This window comes from Mytilus galloprovincialis, chromosome 9 (assembly GCF_965363235.1).
Source record: "Mytilus galloprovincialis chromosome 9, xbMytGall1.hap1.1, whole genome shotgun sequence".
NCBI lineage: Eukaryota > Metazoa > Mollusca > Bivalvia > Mytilida > Mytilidae > Mytilus > Mytilus galloprovincialis.
Window position 1 is genome coordinate 13,547,471 of NC_134846.1, and position 23,270 is coordinate 13,570,740.

General features: G+C 31.5%; 1 protein-coding gene across 2 annotated transcripts; it reads left to right on the plus strand.

The window, feature by feature from the left end:
* The first annotated feature begins 1,705 nt into the window (after positions 1–1,705).
* LOC143044457 (dnaJ homolog subfamily B member 14-like) lies at positions 1,706–18,957 on the plus strand. Of its 2 annotated transcripts, XM_076216488.1 has the most exons (10): positions 1,706–1,865; positions 5,118–5,298; positions 5,968–6,113; positions 6,480–6,590; positions 7,509–7,565; positions 10,275–10,298; positions 11,531–11,610; positions 13,317–13,426; positions 14,379–14,542; positions 15,781–18,957. In XM_076216488.1, the coding sequence occupies exons 1-10, from the start codon at positions 1,733–1,735 to the stop codon at positions 15,888–15,890; spliced, it is 1,116 nt and encodes a 371-aa protein (XP_076072603.1). In that variant the 5' UTR covers positions 1,706–1,732; the 3' UTR covers positions 15,891–18,957. The 2 variants fall into 2 exon arrangements, with proteins under 2 accessions (XP_076072603.1, XP_076072604.1); XM_076216489.1 differs by lacking the exon at positions 10,275–10,298.
* The last annotated feature ends 4,313 nt before the right edge of the window (positions 18,958–23,270 follow it).

The window sequence follows — 23,270 nt, forward strand, 5'->3', positions numbered from 1 at the left end:
GGGGGGCTAGGCTGAAATTTGAAATTATTTTAGACAGGACAAAGTACTTTTGAGTAAAAATTAGGCAGGATGAGACACTTTGCAAATAAAAGGCAGGATAACAATTTATGTTAAAAAAAAGTCAGGATAAACTGATAAAAAGAAGGGCAGGATCGAATAGAGTAAAATATTAAAAGGCAGGACAACATTTTTAATTCTATCCCCTCTAGAAAATCAAATGGTAGCTCCCTTACATACGATTATAAAATATGAACCAACAACAAATGGAAGTTTTTAACGACCTGGACTGGCTATACAGCCCTTGTACGGTCGACCCTGACTTGCGCCTTTTTGGGCATTACATTATTTAATTATACATATAAAATATGAACCACACATCAGTGCTATGAATTTATATGAAATCAGGTGCAGTTTTCCAGGATATATCAACCCAAAGATTAAAAGACAAGAGTTAAGGATATCAAATTAATAACATTAAGATAATGATTTATACAAATTTGCGTGATTCAACCTGGATTTTTGAGAGTATTTAACCTGATTGTTTGATATATAGTTAGATAAATCCTAATAATCAACATGGTCATGATGGTTGGAGAATGGAACCCCTTTTTCTGTTCTTCTTTTCTTTTCGTATGTAAAGTGTGAATCACTTGTATTATAGCAAAATACGTTTATACTAAATAGAAATTACTTTAGTAGACAATCTAGAAAGAATATTACATATAAAATAAGGGATGACAAATAAAACTAAAGGTTCTAAAGAGCTTGCGTCGATCACCTTGGTTCATATTGTACAAAAGACACAGACGAATTCATGACAAAATTGTGTTTAGTGTTGGTGAGGTGTTTGTAGATCTTACTTTACTGAACAATCTTCCTGCTTACAATTATCTCTATCTATAATGAAATTGGCCCATTGGAAAATATGTTTTAAAAAATTACAAAAATTACAAAATTTATGAAAATTGTAAAAAAAATGACTATAAAGGGCAATAACTCCTTAAATATGGGATCAATTGACCACTTTGGTCATGTTGTCTTATTTGTAGCTCCTACTTTGCTGTACATTATTGCTGTTTACAGTTTACCCGTCTATCTATAATAATATTGACCTGATAACCAATTTGACCCCATGTCAGATTTGCTCTAAATACGGTTTCAGAGATATAAGCCAAAATATTCATTTTACCCCCTATGTTCTATTTATAGCCATGGCGGCCATCTTGGTTGGTTGGCCGGGTCACCGTACACATCTTTTAAACTATATACCTCAATGATGATTGTGGCCAAGTTTGGTTTAATTTTGCCCAGTAGTTTCAGAGGAGAAGATTTATGTTAAAGTTAAAGACGACGGACGACGACGGACGCCGTACGCCAATTGACGAGAAAAGCTGAGGTGAGCTAAAAAGGGGGGGACGTGATTAAGTGATTGCTTTGCAATCTTTTAATGTAAACGTCATGCTTGTTTTATATGTAAACGATGTTTCGATTGGTTATTATCATTTCGTCTGCATTTCGTTCCTTTTTTGGTATAAGGAAAGTTACAGGTTTTTTAAACATTTAACGCATTTATTTAGATAAAATATTTTAATCTTATAACAAGTTGTGTGGTATTCAGTGTTTTCTTAAGTCAAAATTCACTACTTACTGATTAAAATACACTTGCGACCTCTTCCACTATTGTCCAATCGGAATGTTTTTCTCAAATCGACTTCGGAATGACAAAAACAAAATGGATGGAAATAAAGACGAAAGCGAGCGATGTATATCGCTTGCAATTAAATATTCCAAGCTAGGAGACAGAGAAAAGGCCCTGAAATTTTTAAACAAAGCTGAACGTTTATATCCTTCCCAAAAAGCGAAAGGTACAGAAATAAAATGAAGTGTATACGAAATTACAAATAAAAAAAGAGACCGAGTCCGAAGATACCAAATAATTTTTGACAAATAAAAAAACATATAGGACGAAGAAAACCATTTAAAAAAATAAAAAAAACAATCATAAATTAGTAAACTAAGAAACTGATCAACAGTAATCTAAGGATGGTAGTTTTACACTCCTAGTCCTACCTAGGACAGTAGGAGTGAGGGGGGTAGGAGGGGTCCTGATCCCGAAATCCAGGGCTTAAAAACACCAGATCCCGATATCCTGGACTTAAAACACTAAATCCTTAGGTCCTGAAGTTTGAAAAAAAGACTTCCCGGATCAAGAAAGGGTCAATCCCGAAATCCTGAGCTTAAAAACACCCGATCCTGGAGTCCCGATAAAGGTCCTGATAATCCCCCCTCAGGAGTCTACTCCTGTATTTGGAAGAAGAAGAAAAAGAAGAAATAACATGAAGATGTTAAGTGCTCTGGAAGGGTTGCATATCCTGTTTTATGTGTGGCATAAGTTGTGTCTACATTCTACATTGATCTGTCAAACTTGAACAATACTCAACGCTTCCAGTGGGTGCAAGAAAAAGAGCAACTTTGTAAGATAACCAAAGAATATCATGAATATTCTAGCAAGTATAAAGAATAACAGAAAAAAGAAAAAAATAATAAAGCAGTGTATAAAAAAAAGGGGGGGGTCCCATTTGCTTTTCGTTCATCTGGCCGGAACCAATCCGGCTTCGGTGGCGGTACCAGGTAAATAATCCCTGCCAGCACAGCTCCAGTCCAGTGTGAGAGGCAAAGAAAGACTATCATAATTGTGATTATCACAGTGTAACAATATAAGTGGTCATCTCAGATCTGTCATGTCTGCCACAAACATTCCTTAATGTTCCACCAACTCATGAAAGCATCTGTTACATGTCTAACGAAGGAATGACATATATCTATAGTAGTACATGTACTAGAACACAATGTAGTTCTTCCTTTCTGGCCATTCAACTTAACATATTTCAAATGATCCTTAATTTGAATATTTTCTCTTTATACAACAATTTGGCATATATTCTTATTAAGCACTGTTACCAATGGTTGTTGTTTTATATGATTTTCAGGAATGATGATACACCTTAGTGCTATGTAGTCCAATTTTCATAAAAAATATTCAGAAGGAGGTACATGTACATTCAGTTGAGATTATATTTCTGATTCTGTGAGCATTTTGAGTTTTATCAAATTCTCTTAACAGCATTGTACTGGTACTGATCTTGTCAACTGAGTCTTGTAAATTCGAACCATTTGAATATAAGGCATCTAATTCTCATGATAAAGGAAGATAGATAATAAATAAACACAACAATTTATCGAGAAATAGTTCCTTTTTAGCTCACCTGACCTGAAAGGTCAAGTGAGCTTTTCTCATCACTTGTCGTCCGTCGTCTGTAAACTTTTACAAAAATCTTCTCCTCTGAAACTACTGGGCCAAATTTAACCAAACTTGGCCACAATCATCATTCGGGTATCTAGTTTAAAAAATGTGTCCGGTGACACGCCAACCAACCATGATGGCCACCATGGCTAAAAATGGAACATAGGGGTAAAATGTAGATTTTGGCTTATATCTCTGAAAACAAAGCATTTAGAGCAAATCTGACATGGAATATAATTGTCTATTAGGTCAAGATCTATCTGCTCTAAAATTTCCAGACAAATCGGACAACCCGTTGTTGGGTTGCTGCCCCCAAATTAGTAATTTTAAGGAAATTTTGTCAAGTGACTCATTAAGGAGTTATTGCCCTTTATAGTCAATTTTTAACCATTTTTCTAAAATTTTAGTATTCTTTTAAAAAATATTCTTCTCTGAAACTACCGGGCCAAATTTAACCAAACTTGGCCACAATCATCATTGGGGTATCTTGTTTAAAAAATGTGTGGCGTGACCCTGCCAACCAACCAAGATGGCCTCCATGGCTAATTATAGAACATAGGGGTAAAATGTAGATTTTGGCTTATAACTCTGAAACCAAAGCATGTAGAGCAAATCTGACAGGGTTAAATTGTGTATCAGGTCAAGATCTATCTGCCTTGAAATTTTCAGACAAGGCCACAATTAAAAATATTTTGGTTTGCCCAAACCCTACCCAAAGGTTGAGACAGTGGGTAGGTAGGTAGGCATTTTTTTTTTTTTTTTGAAAAAGAGAAATTAAAGTATCAGGTGTTTATTAGTCTTCATGCCTATCTGATTAAAAAAAACTTCTTCAAATCAGGACAATAAAAGAATTTTAGTAGGCAGCGTTTTTCTGGGTAGGTAGCGTTTGGGCATACAAACCTATTCTTTTTTATGGCCCAAAACAGACAAACCGTTGTTGGGTTGCTTCCCCAGAATTAGTAATTTTAAAGAAATTTTGCAGTTTTTGGTTATTATCTTGAATATTATTATAGATAGCGATAAATTGTAAAAAAGCAATAATGTTTGTTCAGCAAAGTAAGATCTACAAATAAGTCAACATGACCAAAATTGTCAGTTGACCCCTTAAGGAGTTATTGCCCTATATAGAAATCTTTTAAAAATTTTCAGAAGTTTTTAGAAAATATTTTCCACTGTAATTACTGGGCCAAGTTCATTATAGATAGAGATAATTGTAGCAACAAGTATGTTCAGTAAAGTAAGATCTACAAACACATCACGATCACCAAAACACACAATTTTGTCATTAATTTATCTGTGTCCATTGTTTAATATGCACCAAGGTGAGCGACACAGGCTCTCGAGAGACTTGAGTTATTCAGTAAAAGCAAAATCTTGTTGCCTGCAAGATTGTAAATTTGCAACTTCCAGGTCCTTTTCCTGTCAGAAAAACATTGAAAATATCCGATTGGGCATGGTTTTGAACAAATTTACCTGAATATTCTTATCCGATATTCGATTACACGATGAAATTAACACTAAACATATGGGGAAGGGTTTGGTGTTTTGAAATAATATTACAATAGCCTATTTTTTCGTTTAGTTGATATCCGATTAGGTTGAGTCTACTGTACTATCAGTGATTCAAATGGTAACAATTTGGAAATAAATATATATGGTACATTGTTTACTTAAATTTGTAATCACACGTATGAAAGGAGAAAAAAAGATTTAAATTTGTATGTATTGTAATTTAAAAGTCAATTTCCTATTTCCATTTTTCTAAAAAAAAATTATTAGAAGTAATGAAAATATACAAATTTGTAATTCACAGATTTAATTGAAAGTTTAACTGAAATAAATGATACAGCTGAAAAAGAAAATCAAAGTGAACCAAATAACACTGAAGGTGTCCGTCAAAGAAAAGGCAGCCAAAGCAGGGTAAAAGAGGAAAAAAATGAACCAGAAAAGAAAGAAATAGAATACACAAAAGAAAATCTAGAAGCAGTCAAAAGGTGTGTGGCATATTGTGTGATTTGTAGTTATTTTCAGATGTGATTCTTCATATAAACCTGAATTGTTTCTGACAATCAATTTGACTACATTAAATCTTTTTAAAAAGAAATGTAACATATTTAAACAGATAGAAATGGAATAAAGTTGTATTTAGAAATGGATTCTTACTTCCTTTAAAGGAGAAGTTGCCATTATCTTGAATATGTGGGCTTCAACATAATATTGCATTATTTTCTTAAATAAGATAAATCGGCAATATGACATAACCCTTAATTTGCATCATCCTTTAACCTAATATAAAAACAAGGAGATGTGTCAGTTTGAGTAACAATGAGACAAGTGTCCCAGACAAAATGGTATCAGTAAAGTTCTTAACCATATTATTTGCCACAAAAAAAAACCAACCCCAAAATGTACCTTCTTTTTATAAATGCTGATTCCCTTGTATTTCAGTGATAATACAAACACTTGTTTGTAGAATATATTCTTCATTGAACATGTAGACTATGTACCACTTTCCAGATTTCACATGTACATGTAATTTGTATGTGATGATTAAGTTGGTACTCAATGCACATTGTTGTACTTGTAGTGACAGTTTGTACACAATGATTTCAACAAAATCCTACGAAATGTGAATAAAATTTAATACCAAGTTGTATTTTCAGAATAAAAAAGGTAAAATGTTACTATGAGATCCTCAATGTTGAAAAAGATGCAACAGAGAATGATCTGAAGAAAGCCTACAGAAGGTTGGCATTACAGATGCATCCTGACAAAAACAAAGCTCCAGGAGCCACAGAAGCTTTTAAAGGTAGGGAAAGACAAAGTTTTCAGAAGCCTGCATGACGATATTACATTTAAACATATAATGTGATGTTTTTTGGTTTTATTGATAGGATATTAGAGTTTCTTCCAATTGAAACATTAAAAAAAGCCATGCCTATAATCCTTAAAATATTGTTCATCTTGTTCATCTTGTTTCTCATGTCAATGTTAATTCTGATATCAGATGCAAATATCTTTATGCAGGCATTCCTGAAATGGAAATGATAATTTTTCATTTTGTCCATTATTCAAAAATCCAAATGATAAATTTTATGCATGCAATAATTTCTGAATTTACCCATGTACAGTATTCATTTGACATAATAAGACAGCTGTATGTTATAATTTTCAGCTATTGGTAAAGCATTTGCTGTCCTGAGTGATGCAGATAAAAGAAGGAAATATGATGTACATGGACCAGAGGAAGAATCTAGTCAACATAATCATCAACAATATTATGAAAGTAAGTACCATTGCTAAACCACAGATAATTTTTCTTCCATTCTAATTCAACATGAGGCAAAACTGTGTGTTCACTGTTGATTTCCTGTGAAAATTAATTAAATTTATTGAAAAAAGTTCCGACATGAGGCTTGATGCATGCATCTATATAATTTTGCCTGTACCTGTATATCAAAAATAGAAAATTAAAAAAAAATGAGCATTTGTGGCTTATTAACTTTTTAATTTGTATTTCTCCACATAAAAAAGGGAAAGATTAAGAAAACAACAATAATGGATTTTTTTGTCCAGTTTTAGTAAACTTTACATGTTGAAAATTGAATTATCATCTTAAGATAGTTGGATTGATGAATATCTACGATCAAGTGGCAATTATTTCAGTGCATACTCAGGATTTAAAGTGATCTAAGTACAAACCTTGCTAGACCAACACATAGAGCCAAATTTTCAACATGAATGTAAACTAAGGCTCAGATGGATTCTGAGATGATCAAACTGTTAATTCAAATATGATAAAAAAAAAAATTGGAAAAAAATAATTTATATCTTAAAATTTAGAAACTTTCTACTTAAAAGCTTTCCAAAATCTGATGAAGAAGTTAACAGCCAAGTGTTCAGCTGCAGAGTTGGTCAAATCTTCTGTCAGAGAGAAAATTGGAAATTAATAACATCACTTTCATGTAACATTGAAATTTTAGCAATAGTGGCAGCCATCTGTCACACACTTGTATGGTTTGATCAAGATTTTTGATAATTTTGACTGGGTACTCCAGAGAGTTTCATGCATCTATATATGAGCCTCTTGTTTATAGTCAGGAAACTTAAAACATTTATTCTATTCTGTCGTTTTTTGTGCAGCAAAGTGCAATTTATCACTCTATTATATCAAGATGATAATAATTAATATTTTAAATTTCAGCTGAAGTATCACCAGAAGAATTATTTAACATGTTCTTTGGTGGTGGTTTTCCTACGAGTAAGTACAAATATAGATATTTTGGTGTTCAAGAGAAGCTAAATGCATGAGTTTTGGAGAGTCAGTATCTGTAAATTTGTTCCTACACTTGTGAAATGAAAAAAGATGTATTCAGACAAGAAATAAAGGAGACACATCTACAGAAATCCAACGAAAAGAGAAATCCACAGAAAAGAAAAGAAATGGTCTGAAAAAGCATCAAATAGCACTTTAAATAGTATTTGTAAAAAATCCTATATGTGGATAATTACCTTGTGTCATTTGATCAGATTATTGTTGATGAAAAATTCACCACTTTGTTTAAAGCGCCTTAAACATTGTACAATAATTTCCAGTAGTTATTAGTGTGTTATCATTCCATACACAAAAGTAAATCCAGCACTATTCATTGCATGTGTATACCAAAATTAAAGTTCGGAAAAATCTAATGCATAGGAATGAATATTTTTTTTGTGTCGCATATAACTTGTTTTCATCCAACATAATATGACAATAAACAAAAAGTCAACAATCATTAATGACAACTTCAAGACAAAGTACTAAAATTAAAGTTCTGAAAAACCTAATGCACAGGAATGGATATTATTTTTGTGTCACATACAACTTGTTTTCTTAAAATTCAATATGACAATAAACAAAAAATTTGACAATCATTAATAACACAACTTCAAGACGAAGTACTATGGCAAAATTCTTTACATAAAATCATTGTTCAGGGAAGTAGAAAAACATTAAAATGTGTGTCCATAGTAATAACAGCTGTATGAGCTTCAAAAACTATTTCGTTAGTGCCAAATCTCTTGATAGATAGGATGCTGATGAAATTTGTGCACCATTGTCAAGCAAAATATGTGAGAAATTGGCAAATTAATCCTGGTAAAAACTTAATTTTTGTTTAAAATATCACAAATTTGAGAAATTCTTTATGTAAATGTAGAAACTCTGAACTCTAGATATGAACAGTTGAAATTTTGTACAGTTTTAATCCATCATACATAGGTGTTTTAATTAGTAATTTGCATAGATAGGGGGGATTTTACTTGTTAAAAACAAAATCACTCTTTATTGTATGCTAGGGTTTAAGCAAAGTTGACATGTCCGTACAAGTATAGAATATGATATGTCAAACTGTGTGTATTTTAATGTCTACAAAAAATGATAAATTTGTTTTTCATAAAAAAAGAAACTTAGTTATCTCAGGTATGATAAAATCTCAATTTTGTTGTGCTTTTTATACTAAAAGTGTTCTTTTTGTGAAAAAAATCTTGAAATTTGAAGAATAAAATTGAGAAAGGAAATGAGGAATGTGTCAAAGCGACAACATCCCGACCATAGAGTAGACAACAGCAGAAGGCAAACATCTTTTTGTGCTATGACGTAAACAAATTATTGATGTTCAGCCATAACATGCTGTCACCATGATCATACATTGATTCCTGGTGTCTAAAATTATCTGTCAGTTGTCAAATTTCATTGCTTTCAAAAGACAGACCTGTTAGAACTAAAGAGAACATATTATTTCATTAGACACTTACTTTTAATTGCATGTTTTGCTTATAGCATGAAATTCATGAAAAATATTACCCCAATTAAACAAATTTTTATGTGTGCAAAATGTGCATCAGTTTTGAGTATTAGCTCTTAACAGACTTAAGTTTTAGTTGTCCACCGGTCAGTCTGGCAAATAATTTTTCCACACTTTTTTTCTTCATGCTGGATGATATTGATTTGATAATTGGTAAACTGTTTTATCATGACCATTTTTTTTTTAATTGTGAATTTTGTTCCGGTCTGATAATTTTGTGCAGAGTTATGGTCCTTGGACTTTGTAAATTAACTCAAGTATTCAGTTTTCCACATCCTTGAAAATATTGATTTGATAATTGGTCTAAAGTTTTATCATGCAAGTTACAGAGCAAGTTCAAATTTTGTATCAGTCTGAGGCCAAAAAAAAATATATGTCTGTTTCCTACTTCCAAGGCAAATAAATCAGGGTCGGTAGGTCGGGATTTTTTTTTTTTTTTTTTATTTTTTTTTTATTTTTGCACTCCCTGTCAGATTTGCAGTCGGTTACATGTCATGTTTGGTTAGGGTCCTGTACCCCAAAATGATTTAATCCCTTTAAAGAAGCTTTAATTGAATAATCCTCCGAGTGCTGACATCTTTAGTTTTTAAACCTTAATTGTAGCACATTTGTGCTGGGAGCAGCCATTTTGATTGTTTGGGCATAGTAAAATACGGATTTGGATCTGACCGGAAACGATTTTTTTCCAGATTTGAATAAAAAGATCTAGGGTCGGGGGGTTTGAGTCGGGGTCAGTCAGGAAACAGGAAACAGACATATATTTTTTTTTGGCCTGATGATTTTGTGCAGAGTTATGGTCCTTCGACTTTAAAAATCAGTTTTCCACAATTTTTTCGTCATGCTTGAACATATTGATTGGAAATTTGATACATAGTTCATGACATGACAAGTGATGAGCAAGTAAGCATTTTGTTCCAGTACAAAAAAATTGTTACCAGTTAGGAACTATGTATTGCCATGCAATACTCTCAGAATGCCTGCTATTTCTATGCCTTACACTAAAATTCCATAATGCATGAAGGGGGCCCTTTCTAGCATGTCAGTTATCTAGTTTTCTCTAGAAGTTTGAATTCTCATCTGGGAAAAATTATTGAAGTATAGACCTTTCTTTCTCTGTTTTTCAGATAATGTATACAGAACTCATCGAGGTTAGCATTTATGTAGAAACTATAGCTACCCAAATAACATTTTTTAACATAAGTTAGTTGGGATGATTAACCTCCTACACAACAGAATCATCGTAATGCTCTTAAGTTATATTTTGTCATCAGTGATTCAGTCTTTTCAATCCTTAGGTTTTTATATGAAGCTTAATTTATTTATCCCTAATCTAATTAATTAAGATAAAACATTCATCATGCTTAAATAGGTTAAAAAGATAAGTATCTATAGGGAATTACTTCATATGTTTTAGACCTTAGTTACCAGTACCGGTATATCTTTTCCCCTTTTCTGTTGACAAATAAGATTATTTAAGAAGAAGGATTCCTGCTAGTAAATATTTATGGAAAGCAACTTATGATGTGGTTAATTTTTATTCCCCTACCATAGGCAAGGTATCATTAAGTGTTACCCTTGACAGTCAGTCCCATTTTTGTTTTCACACTCTAATTTAAATTTTTATCATCCAATTTTTTTGAAACCTTTAGAAAAGCTAAAAAAAAGCAGACAATGTTTGAATTAAGGCAGTGGGTCACTTAGCATTCTAGATTTTTGTCTCATTTTATTTTATTTTAATTGCAAAGCTTGATAGGGGACATACTTCTTTTATTTTATTACCCATAAAAACTTTCTGTACTGTTCACTTAAAACTATCTATAACATTTAGCAACTAGAACTAATAACAGATTTTATTTGTGTGTAAAATATTATTTTCATCTTGTTCTTTCAAACCAACTTGGATTCACAACACATAAGAGTGTTAGTAGAATGTCTTAAATTATCAGCTCTTTCTTTGTCTGTATTTTTACTTGTCTGCTTTTACAAATTTATGAAAATTTGGGTTTATATGAAGCTACTTATTTGTAAAGTAGATTTCAGATTTGATGATTCAGTAAGAGGGGAAGTACTTTTGTAGTATTACAGTGAACATTATAACTTCCTAGAAGGTGTTTTTGTTTCTGACATGTTCATAGATCTTCATAAAAGTTTTGAGAAAGTAAATGTTGTTTTGAAAGAGCCTTAGTTAATGAAACTGTATAATGCATTTAAAAAAAATTATATATTTGTTTCTTACAAATGGTAATAAAAGGAAGTTTAGGCACACATGAACATATTCTGATTTATTGTATACCACACAAACTTACACACAAACCAAGGCAAAACAATTTTCTATGTAATTTAAACACTTCACAATAGTGATTACTTTCTTTTTCTATAGATAATGTATACAGACATCACCACCATCACCACAACAGAAATGCCTATCATTTCCAGAGACAGGAAAATGTCAGTAATGATGTAAGTACACAATGCATTGTATAGAGGCTCAGCATAAGAGAAGATGTGTATATGGGGTTTCATTTCATTCATTTTTAACTGGATTTATGAAGTAAATATCAGTTATTGATTTGGGGACTTAAGGCAGTTGGCCTGGGCGCCAGGCAGACTGTCTGGCGGGCAGCAGTCAAATGTTGTCTGTGCATTTTCTCATGAACCATTCATCAAAAGCATTTAGAATTTTAATATGTTGTTATTGACAACAAAATGGAGGTCAAGTTCTATAATGACGATTTTGACTTTTACCCTTCAGGAGTTATGGTTCATGATAGAGTGAAAAATGGCATTTCCAGTCGTGTCATTGCATTAACTTATGAACCAATCAACCAATTCTTTTCAAATTTTAAAATCTTGTTACTGTTGACAAAATGGAGGTCAAGTTTGATATTGATAATTGTAACTTTTACCATTTAGGAGTTTTGGTCCTTGTGATATTGATAAATGCCAGGACACAAATAAATGTTAAAAAATACAGTTAACTCTCGTTGTCTCGAACTGGGTTGACTCGAAATTTCAGATAAGTAGAAGTTTTCACGTGGTCCCGAACTTTGTTCCATATAAATGTATGCAATTTGACTCCTGATGAGTCAAAATTGGATGATTTGAAATTTCGGTTGAGTCGAACTATGGTCCCAAGGTTAACAAAAGCATTCAAAATTCATTATTTATGACGAACTAATACACATATGTCAAAACATAACCTCCTGCATTTAAATGGATTGAAGAGTTAATCTGACAATACACATGTAATTAAATTTCCAGTCACTGACCACTGTATTGATTTATGACATGCTATTTCCATGTTTGTTTACCTAAGATTTTATTTTATAGAATTTTTATAAATAATTAGTGATATATTGTTAATGTTCATGAAACAGTATCTAAAATGTTTACAAAACAATTAATTGTGATATACACTATGACTAATGAGCTTGGGTGTGTATAAAGTAAGGATTATTTATGACTTCCGTTGATGATCACCTCAAAAATAGTCAATCGGCGTCTTTAATCTTGTTGTATTTTCTTTTGAAAAGAAAGAGTGAGATAAAACAAAATGAAGAGAAATCTAAATTTTCTAAATCTCTTGTATCCGAGAATAAACAATTTTGTCAACTATAAACGACCTGAATAACGAAACTATCGCTTGGAAATTACTCTCTCGGATAAAGCCATAGGAAAAAATTGTAACTGAAACAATTGATTAAGTAAGAATAATGTTATTATAATAATGAAGACCATGACATCTATAAAATACATTGATCTGATACTAGAATATCGATCCCCTTCCCATATTCACCCGGATTTATTTTAGTATCAGTCTTTTGCCATTTTCTGAAGAAATTTTCTCCCCCAAAACACTGTATGCATATAGATAAATCTTTACATGGGTGATTCTCAGGTTATATATATGTTCAATTTTGCTAATTCTTTCAATTAAATTGGCCTGACTGGTTCCATACATATCATCAAGTGAAAACAAAAATTCATGCACCAACTTCTGCATCAAGTTCTGCATCAAATCATTACTAACAAATGAATCAATTCAATTTTTGTGAAAAGTAAAAAAAAATATACCTAAAATGGTTTAAAAGTTTTTTTCATTCTGTGAAAACAAAAATTCATGTTGAGTACTGATTAACATTACGTTTGTTTTGATTTTATTCCAGGCGAGTTATACATTGTTACTACAGCTTGCACCAATTTTACTATTAGTCTTTCTCTCAGTACTGAGTAGTTTCCTGGTTGGAGAACCTTTGTATAGTTTACAACAGTCAGAGTAAGTCGTAATTATAGATCATCGTTATTTTTTTGTAGCAAATAGAAAAACCTGATTAATTTTATTTAGGTCAGTAAAAAACATTTCAACTTAAGAATCAGGGTAGTGTAAGATACAAAATGTCTTCTGACCCCCTCTTTATTATACCCCCGCTTTAAAAAAGGGGGGGTATACTGTTTTACCTCTGTCTGTCAGTCCGTCCGTCCATCAGTCCGTCAGTCAGTCCGTCAGTCAGTCCGTCCCATGAAACTTTCGTCACATTTTTCTCAGGAACTACACATCCACCCTTTCTGTAATTTGGTATCAACATTTATATATGTCAGCCACACCGTGTGATGCGTTTTCAGATTCATCGCTTAACAACTTCCTGTTTACCGAACACTTGTCTGATTTTACACATGATAGCCAAGTTGAAAATTTTCGTCACATTTTTCTCAGGAACTACAATACAAGGATTTCTGAAATTTGGTTTCAGGATTTATATAAGTCAGCTATACCGTGTGATGCGTTTTCAGATTCATCACTCGACAACTTCCTGTTTACCGAACACTTGTATGATTTTACACATGATAGCCAAGTTAAAAATTTTCGTCACATTTTTCTCAGGAACTACAATACAAGGATTTCTGAAATTTGGTTTCAGGATTTTTATAAGTCAGCTATACCGTGTGATGCGTTTTCAGATTCATCACTCGACAACTTCCTGTTTACCGAACACTTGCATATTTTTACACTATTAATATTATCCACTTGCGGCGGGGGTATCATCAGTGAGCAGTAGCTCGCAGTTTCACTTGTTTATTTCTGGAAATTTTCAAATGAAATCTTGATAATATAAATAATTGAATTTGTTATAGAATCTTGAATGAGATTAATCCTTAGAAATAATTCATTTTGACTGTTTTACCTTAAAAATCAATATAAATAACAAGTTGTATTTCTTATATTTCAGTAAACATCCAATCAGTAGAAAAACAAGTAATTTAAATGTTCCATATTTCCTTAAAAAAGACTATCAAATGGAAAGTCGAGCAGAGTTACGGAGGATAGAACGACAAGTAGAGGAAGAATATATTTCAAATTTACGTAACAGTTGTTGGAGAGAAAGGAGTTATAGTAAGTTTATAAGGGTCTGTCTAACTTGGTGTTTTACAACAGAAGTATTAGAACGTCTGTGAAGTGAAAAAAATAAAAAGTAAAATCACAAAAATACTGATCTCAGAAGAAAATTCAAAACGGAAAGTCTCTTATCAAATGGCAAAATCAAAAGCTCAAACACATCAAACAAATGTATAACAACTGTAATATTCCTGACTTGGTACAGGCATTTTCTTATGTTGAAAATGGTGGATTAAACCTGGTTTTAGAGCTAGCTAAACCTCTCACCTGTATCATTACATGTACATATTTGTAGAATTTTTGAACCACTCTTCAGCCAGGCAATGCTTAAATTTTGTATGCAGAAGAAAGAAATTAATCAATTCACTCTGTATGAAAACAGGCTACTAGAATTTCAATATGGTTTTATGTTATTACATTTAAGTTCTCACAGTATTTTCTTCATCTTAAAATAGAAAATTTACTGACCAAGACACATGGAGTTGTAAAAGATATTTCGCCAGAAATACTTTAAATCAACCTAATGCAATTGCAGATATACATGTACATAAAAAAAAATTTGATTGATTCTGGAACATTTAAAAGATGAAATTTGGTCCGTTTTATATGTTTCTTAAAGCACCAAAATTTTCATAAGGGCTATTCCAGAAAAAAATGTAGGGGGGGGGGGTTGGAAGGCACATTATCTTAATAATACATGGGTGATGGGTATTAGAGCAACTTTTCACACTATAATGCACTATAATTCTCAATTACAATTGTCTGGGTGGTGGGTGCTGACAAAAACTGCCTTCCAACCCCCCCCCCCCCCTACATTTTTTTCTGGAATTGCCCTAAGCATTACACTCTTTGCTTCTTGAAAGATTGAAAAATGGCTTTTCCAGTCGTGTCCGTGCATTTACTCATGAACCATTGGACCTAAGCTTTTCAAATTTTAATATGTTGATACTGATGACAAAATGGAGGTCAAATTTGATATTGACTATTTTCACTTTCACCGTTCATCAGTTATGGTTCTTGTGATATTGGCAGGATACAAATAAATGTTAATAAATCCGGTTTGCTGTCGTTGTGACAGCCTCTTGTTTAGTATTTGAAAGAGTTTTACAATGGTTTGCCAAATTTTACTTTAATGCCGTTTGAATTTCAAATGAATCTTTAACAAGTGATTACTGCTGAGGCAATTTAATGTTTCTTAGAGTTTTGTCTAATTTGAATATTCTTTCTATTTGCAGAAGAAAATATGTTGTGGAAAGCCAGAAATTATGCAGATGCTAGATTATATGATAAAGCTTCAAAAATGGAGACACCTTCATGTGACAGACTACAAGAGATATATGCATGATTATAATTGGATTAATAGTTGTTTAATTATTATGTGATATCAATCTTTTATTTATAATTTTTCTAATTGCCAGCTGTCAAAGCTTATGTAGCTGATTTAAATTGATTCAAACACAAATAAAAGTTATATTAAACAAGCTTCTAGCTTTCCTATTTTAAAGGTACTAACACTTGCAAATTCGTCGGACATTATTATAAACATTTCTGAAAATAATCTATGGAAATCTTTTTGAAATTTGTGCATCCACACTTTAATCAACATTTTGCATTCTGCATTCTGATAGTTAATTTGAATCTGTTAATTCAAGTTTTTCATATTTTTCATTCCTTGATATTTCTATGCTCAAAGGTATTACAAAATAAATGATACTTTGAAATTATAACTTCATTTTAACATATGGTCTTTTGTTAGATAAGTTACTTCATAAACAAGTTTTTTTTCTGTAGCTTAGTAATTTTTGCGATATAATTTGACAGAATTGTTTTTAATATAATTTGTTGATTCTCAGATATTTAACGTAAATGTAGTGCTGTTTTTGTTGAACAAATGTGATGATGATGTATGATATTGAGAAGTCATTATTTTGTTTTCTTCATTTCTATTTGTATATCTATTTTCATAAAGACATCAATCATGTTTATATATTGCATATGATTTTTCGAAATAAACTTAAAAGAAAACATTAATATTATAAATGTTAGTGTGATTTGTATTGTCTTTTGGTTAGATTTTAATCTGTACTTTATAGCTGTTTGATTTACAACAGTATTGTGTAGAAAATACATTGGGATTAGTTTCATATCTTGTTTTCATGTTGTGAACAATATTGAGCTTATGTTCTCAAGCAAAAACAAACAACTGTTCATAATATGAACAAAAAAGTAGGATTTTGACTTTCAAGTTATTTTTTTAGAAATCTAAGCCTGTTTTGAAAGATGAAGCTGTATAGATAAATCTAAGTTTTAATTTATAAGACTAATTGAAATTCTTTAAATATTTCATGATTTGAAAACATTTTCCACAGCATTTATCCTATTTGTTATAGTATGCTTTTAAACTGTTACTAGAGAGATTTTCTGGTAAAGTTACCATCTTGATCGTTAGGTAGAAATGTCACAAAACTTGAAGTTTCAGGAAAGAAATTATGTATATATGTAACATTGTAAAATATCCTGGTCAACCTCAAAGACTAAGTTGAAATTTTGATATCAAAATTGAAATACTGTATTTAAATGGAAGGAAATGTGTATATATCAATGAGACAGCAACCTAACAAAAAACCTACAGACATCTTGTCATTATACAAGAATGTAAATATAAACCTTGAATAGACCTCACAGTAACTTATAAAGTATTTAATGTTGTGGAAGCTATTGAGAAACATCAGACTTTCATAACTGCAGTTGGTCTGTACATGAAAGCAGTTACCTGAGGAGGAAATCCTAATTCACTAAAAAAAGTTATTTAAAAACAGTTTTAAAAATCACAAATAAATGTTAGTAAATTAATTTGTCATTTATGAGAATGTAAAATAGTCTTATTATGATAAAAAATAAAAAAAACAATATTTTGTATGAATAACTTTTAAGTAAAAATTTGTGTAGCTATTGTGCTTAACTAAATCATTAGATTTCTTCATTTACAAATAAACAGGTCTTATTTATAAAAGAGAAGGATAAATATGATAATTTATTCCTTGATTTCTGATTCCAAGGATTGTTGTGTATTTTGTAATTGTATGTATGTTGTGAAGCGTGTGTTTTTATATGATGTGTGTAGATATAAATGTTTTAAAACATAAGATGGATGAAATAGTGTGTGACATATTGTTAAATTGTATATTTATATATGTATGCATTCAGCAATTTATAGAAGTTTATAGCAGGGGTCACTCACCATTGATCAATTGTCTTTCAAATGGTCGCTTGTTTTCTGTTTGTGTCAAATAATATTATATAGGGGATATTTATGGCTTTTGAATATGGTGCCTGTATCAACCTGCTCAAGGAATTATATTGAGGGTTGATGCATTGTTAAATACTAAAAAAATATATATAATATACACTTTACCATATACCTACTTTGAATTTTAATGTGACGTAACATACTGTGGATTCATTTATTATTGTGGGGACCAATTTTCATGAATTCAGGAAAACTTAAATATATCTGGATATTTAATTTTATGATTTTGCTGAAATCTGCATACAAGCCTATGTAAAATCTGTCATTCATTGAACAGTTAATTTTGCCTGTACCAACAAAATCCACCAAAATTGGTATTCCACGAATAATAATGAATCCACAGTAATACAAATTAGGCCTTTAATAAAGTTGGCAACCATGACCTATATCAATATCATCACAGTTGGCTGATGCAAAATCATAAATTGGCATTACACATGAAATTTACTTGTATTTACTATTAATTTTTCAAACATACAAGACTAATTGATTGCTGTAGTGTCAAGTCATACATACAAATGTATCTAAAGATAAATTTAATTGAATATTAATAAAATTGTTCTACATAAAAATATTGATTTCAATTATTAACAATTTGAATAGAATTTCAAACCTCTTTGTCATGCTTAAGTGACCTTTGCTATGATATTTATCATATGATGTGTAATATTATTACCTCACCTTTTATGATAAACAAGTGAACACATCATTTGAATGTTACATTGTTTTGTTGTATTTATGATATATGTAAGATAACTTCTTAAAATGAGGAGACATATAATGTTGGCTCTGGGAGTCGTGTGTGTCCATAAAAAAAATTCATTACTTCGTCTTAGATATTCATGGTGATGAAATATATGTGACGGGAAAATCTTTAATTTTTTTCAAGGAAGATACAAATGTATAAATTTTCTTGTTGCATATTTATAAACAGATTTTTGTGTATACTTCTGTATAAGGAAACAAAAATGATTTTAAATATATTGAAACAAAAACAATTTATTCTCCAAATTCTTCTGTATTGAAGTTGTAATGTGTTCAGCAGATTTTGGAAAGTTTTTATTCCTTTGATAGCAACTGTAAATAAACAATCTCACCATGTTGTCTTATTCTTACTTATTACAGCATTAATATGATGTTAAGCACAGCTGCTCTGGGTCATGTGAGCCACCACATACACATTTAATTGGTAGTAAGTCCATATCTCTCATACTGTAAGCAAATGGTCTAGTAATGCTATATTTGGTGTATGGAAGGATTGTTAGGTGTACATGTCCAAAAGGTAGGCATCACTTGACCATGACCTCATTTTAATGATTCAGTGATTATAGTTAAGTTTATATTTGACTGCAAAAATTGAAAATTTTTTGGTCGTATATTGGTATCACGTTGGTGTAGTCGTTGTCGTTGTCATCATCATCCGAAGACATTTGGTTTTCGCACTCTAACTTTAGTATAAGTAAATAAAAATCTATGAAATTTGAACACAAGGTCTATGACCACAAAAGGAAGGTTGGAATAGATTTTGGGTGTTTTGGTCCCAACTGTTTAAGAATTAGGGGCCAAAAGGGCCCAAATACGCATATTTCTAAGTTTTCGCACAATAGCTTTAGTATAAGTAAACAGAATCTATGAAATTTTAACATCAGGTCTATGACCACAAAAGGAAGGTTGGGATTGATTTTGGGAGTTTCAGTCCCAACAGTTTAGGAATTAGGGGCCAAAAACAGGTCCAAAATAAGCATTTTCTTGGTTTTTGCACAATAACTTTAGTACAAGTTAATAGAAATCTATGAAATTTTAACACAAGGTTTATGACCACAAAAGGAAGGTTTGGATTGATTTTGGGAGTTTTGGTCCCAACGAAAAAGGGGCCAAAAGGGTCCAAAATTAAACTTTGTTTGATTTCATAAAAAAAAAAACAGATGCTCCGCAGGGCGTAGCTTTATACGACCGCAGAGGTTGAACCCTGAACGGTTGGGGCAAGTATGGACACAACATTCAAGCTGGATTCAGCTCTAAATTTGGATTGTGAATAAATAGTTGACACATCATAGGTTTCTGACACAGAATGAATGTGTTCTAATGAACTTAAAATTTTTGTTTTCTCTTAGAGCAATTCACTATGCTGTTGAATATTAATCCTCTCAAAAAAATGTTTGAAGAAATTTTCTTTTTTATTTATGAAATTTCAAATGAGAAAAATTGAACCCAATTTTTTTAATCACACCCCCCTTTCCCTTATTCCAAAACTAATCTCAATTAAAATTTCTAATGGAGTTTGCAACAATAACTACTCATTTAAATACATCATAAAATATTAAGATGTAAAAAAACTGCATGTTATCACTGAATGGTAAAGATTATTTTAATTTACCAGTTGGTAGTAAAAAGTGAATATACATTGTATATTGTATAAAACAAAGATTTAAGTTGATTCTGGACAAAGAAAGATAACTCCAATTAAAAAAAAATCTTGCTATTGCACAATATTTTGCAATTAGATATTTCTTGCTTACTATTCTGGACAAAGAAAGATAACTCTAATTAAAAAAAAATTTGCTATTTCACAATATTGTGCAATTAGATATTTCTTGCCATTGCGCAATACTGTGCAATTGAAAAGACTTGCTATTGCACAACACTTAATATAATAATTTTAGATCCTGATTTGGACCAACTTGAAAACTGGGTCCATAATAAAAAATCTAAGTACATTTTTGGATTCAGCATATCAAAGAACCCCAAGATTTCAATTTTTGTTAAAATCAGACTAAGTTTAATTTTGGACCCTTTGGACTTTAGTGTAGACCAATTTGAAAACAGGACCAAAAATGAAGAATCTACATACACAGTTAGATTTGGTATATCAAAGAACCCCATTTATTCAATTTTTGATGAAATCAAACAAAGTTTAATTTTGGACCCCGATTTGGACCAACTTGAAAACTGGGCCAATAATCAAGAATCTAAGTACATTTTTAGATTCAGCATATCAAAGAACCTAACTGATTCATTTTTTGTCAAAATCAAACTAAGTTTAATTTTGGACCCTTTGGACCTTAATGTAGACCAATTTGAAAACGGGACCAAAAGTTAAGAATCTACATACACAGTCATGACAGTTAGATTCGGCATATCAAAGAACCCCAATTATTCAATTTTGATGAAATCAAACAAAGTTTAATTTTGGACCCTTTGGGCCCCTTATTCTGTTGGGACCAAAACTCCCAAAATCAATACCAACTTCCTTTTATGGTCATAAACCTTGTGTTTAAATTTCATAGATTTCTATTTACTTATACTAACGTTATGGTGCGAAAACCAAGAAAAATGCTTATTTGGGTCCCTTTTTGGCCCCTAATTCCTAAACTGTTGGGACCTAAACTCCCAAAATCAATACCAACCTTCCTTTTGTAGTCATTAACATTGTGTTTAAATTTCATTGATTTCTATTTACTTAAACTAAAGTTATTGTGCGAAAACCAAGAATAATGCTTATTTGGGCCCTTTTTTGGCCCCTAATTCCTAAACTGTTGAAACCAAAACTCCCAAAATCAATCCCAACCGTTCTTTTGTGGTCATAAACCTTGTGTCAAAATTTCATAGATTTCTATTAACTTAAACTAAAGTTATAGTGCGAAAACCAAGAAAATGCTTATTTGGGCCCTTTTTGGCCCCTAATTCCTAAAATGTTGGGACCAAAACTCCCAAAATCAATCCCAACCTTCCTTTTGTGGTCATAAACCTTGTGTTAAAATTTCATAGATTTCTATTCACTTTTACTAAAGTTAGAGTGCGAAAACTAAAAGTATTCGGACGTCGACGCCAACGTGATAGCAATATACGACGAAAATTTTTCAAATTTTGCGGTCATATAAAAATTTATTGGGGTACTTTAATATGCCAAATCTAACCGTGCATTCAGATTCTTAATTTTTATGCCCTACCTACGATAGTAGAGAAGCATCATGTTTTCTGGTCTGTGCGTCCGTCTGTCTGTTCGTTTGTCTGTTCGACCTGCTTCAGGTTAAAGTTTTTGGTCAAGGTAGTTTTTGATGAAGCTGAAGTCCAATCAACTTGAAACTTAGTATACATGTTCATTATGATATAATCTTTTTAATTTTAAAGCCAAATTAGACTTTTGACCCCAATTTCACGGTCCACTCAACATAAAAAATGATAGTGCAAGTTTCAGGTTAAACTTTTTGGTCAAGGTAGTTTTTAATGAAGCTGAAGTCCAATCAATTTGAAACTTAATACACATGTTCCTTGTGATATGATCTTTCTAATTTTAAAGCCAAACTAGACTTTTGACCCCAATTTCACGGTCCACTGAACATAGAAAATAAAAGTGTGAGTTTCAGGTTAAAGTTTTTGGTCAAGGTAGTTTTTGATGAAGCTGAAGTCCAATCCACATGAAACTTAGTACATATGTTCCTTATGATATGATTTTTCTTATTTTAAAGCTAAATAAGATTTCACGGTCCATTGAACATGGAAAATGATTATGCGAGTGGGGCATCTGTGTACTTTGGTCACATTCTTGTTGGTCCTGTTTTCAAATTGGTCTACATTAAGGTCCAAAGGGTCCAAAATTAAACTTAGCTTGATTTAAAACCAGATGCTCCGCAGGGTGCAGCTATATACGACCGCAGAGGTTGAACCCTGAACGGTTGGGGTAAGTATGGACACAACATTCAAGCTGGATTCAGCTCTAAATTTGGATTGTGATTAAATAGTTGACACAGCATAGGTTTCGGACACAGAATGAATGTGGTCTTATGAACTTAAAATATTTTGTTTGCCTTTGAGCAATTCACTATGCTGTTGAATATTAATCCTCTCAAAAAAATGTTTGAAGAAATTTTCTTTTTATTTATGAAATCTGAAATGAGAAAAATTTAACCCCCCCCTTTTTTTTCACATCCCCCTTTCCCTTTTTCCAAAACTGATCTCAATTCAAATTTCTAATGGAGTTTGCAACAATAACTACTCATTTAAATACATCATAAATTTTAAAATGTAACAAAAGGTGCTTGTTATCACTGAATGGTAAAGATTGTTTTAATTTATCAGTTGGTAGTAAAAGTGAATATACATTGTTTATTGTATAAAACAATGATTTAAGATGATTCAACTACTATTCTGAACAAAAAAAAAAAACTCCAATCAATTGAAAATTTCTTGCTGTTGCACAATATTGTGCAATTAGATATTTCTTGCTATTGCGCAATACTGTGCAATTGAAAATATTTGCTATTGTACAATACTGTGCAATTGAAGATTTCTTGCTATTGCACAATACTGTGCAATTGAAAATTTCTTGCTATTGCACAATACTGTGCAATTGAAGATTTCTTGCTATTGCTGAATACTGTGCAATTGAAAATTTCTTGCTATTGCACAATACTT

Coding starts and splice junctions, on each gene's coding strand:
- LOC143044457 (XM_076216488.1), top strand. CDS start 1,733: ATGGATGGAAATAAAGACGAAAGCGAGCGATGTATATCGCTTGCAATT. Junction 1,866..5,117: donor TCCTTCCCAAAAAGCGAAAG/GTACAGAAATAA, acceptor TGTAATTCACAG/ATTTAATTGAAAGTTTAACT. Junction 11,611..13,316: donor AGGAAAATGTCAGTAATGAT/GTAAGTACACAA, acceptor ATTTTATTCCAG/GCGAGTTATACATTGTTACT.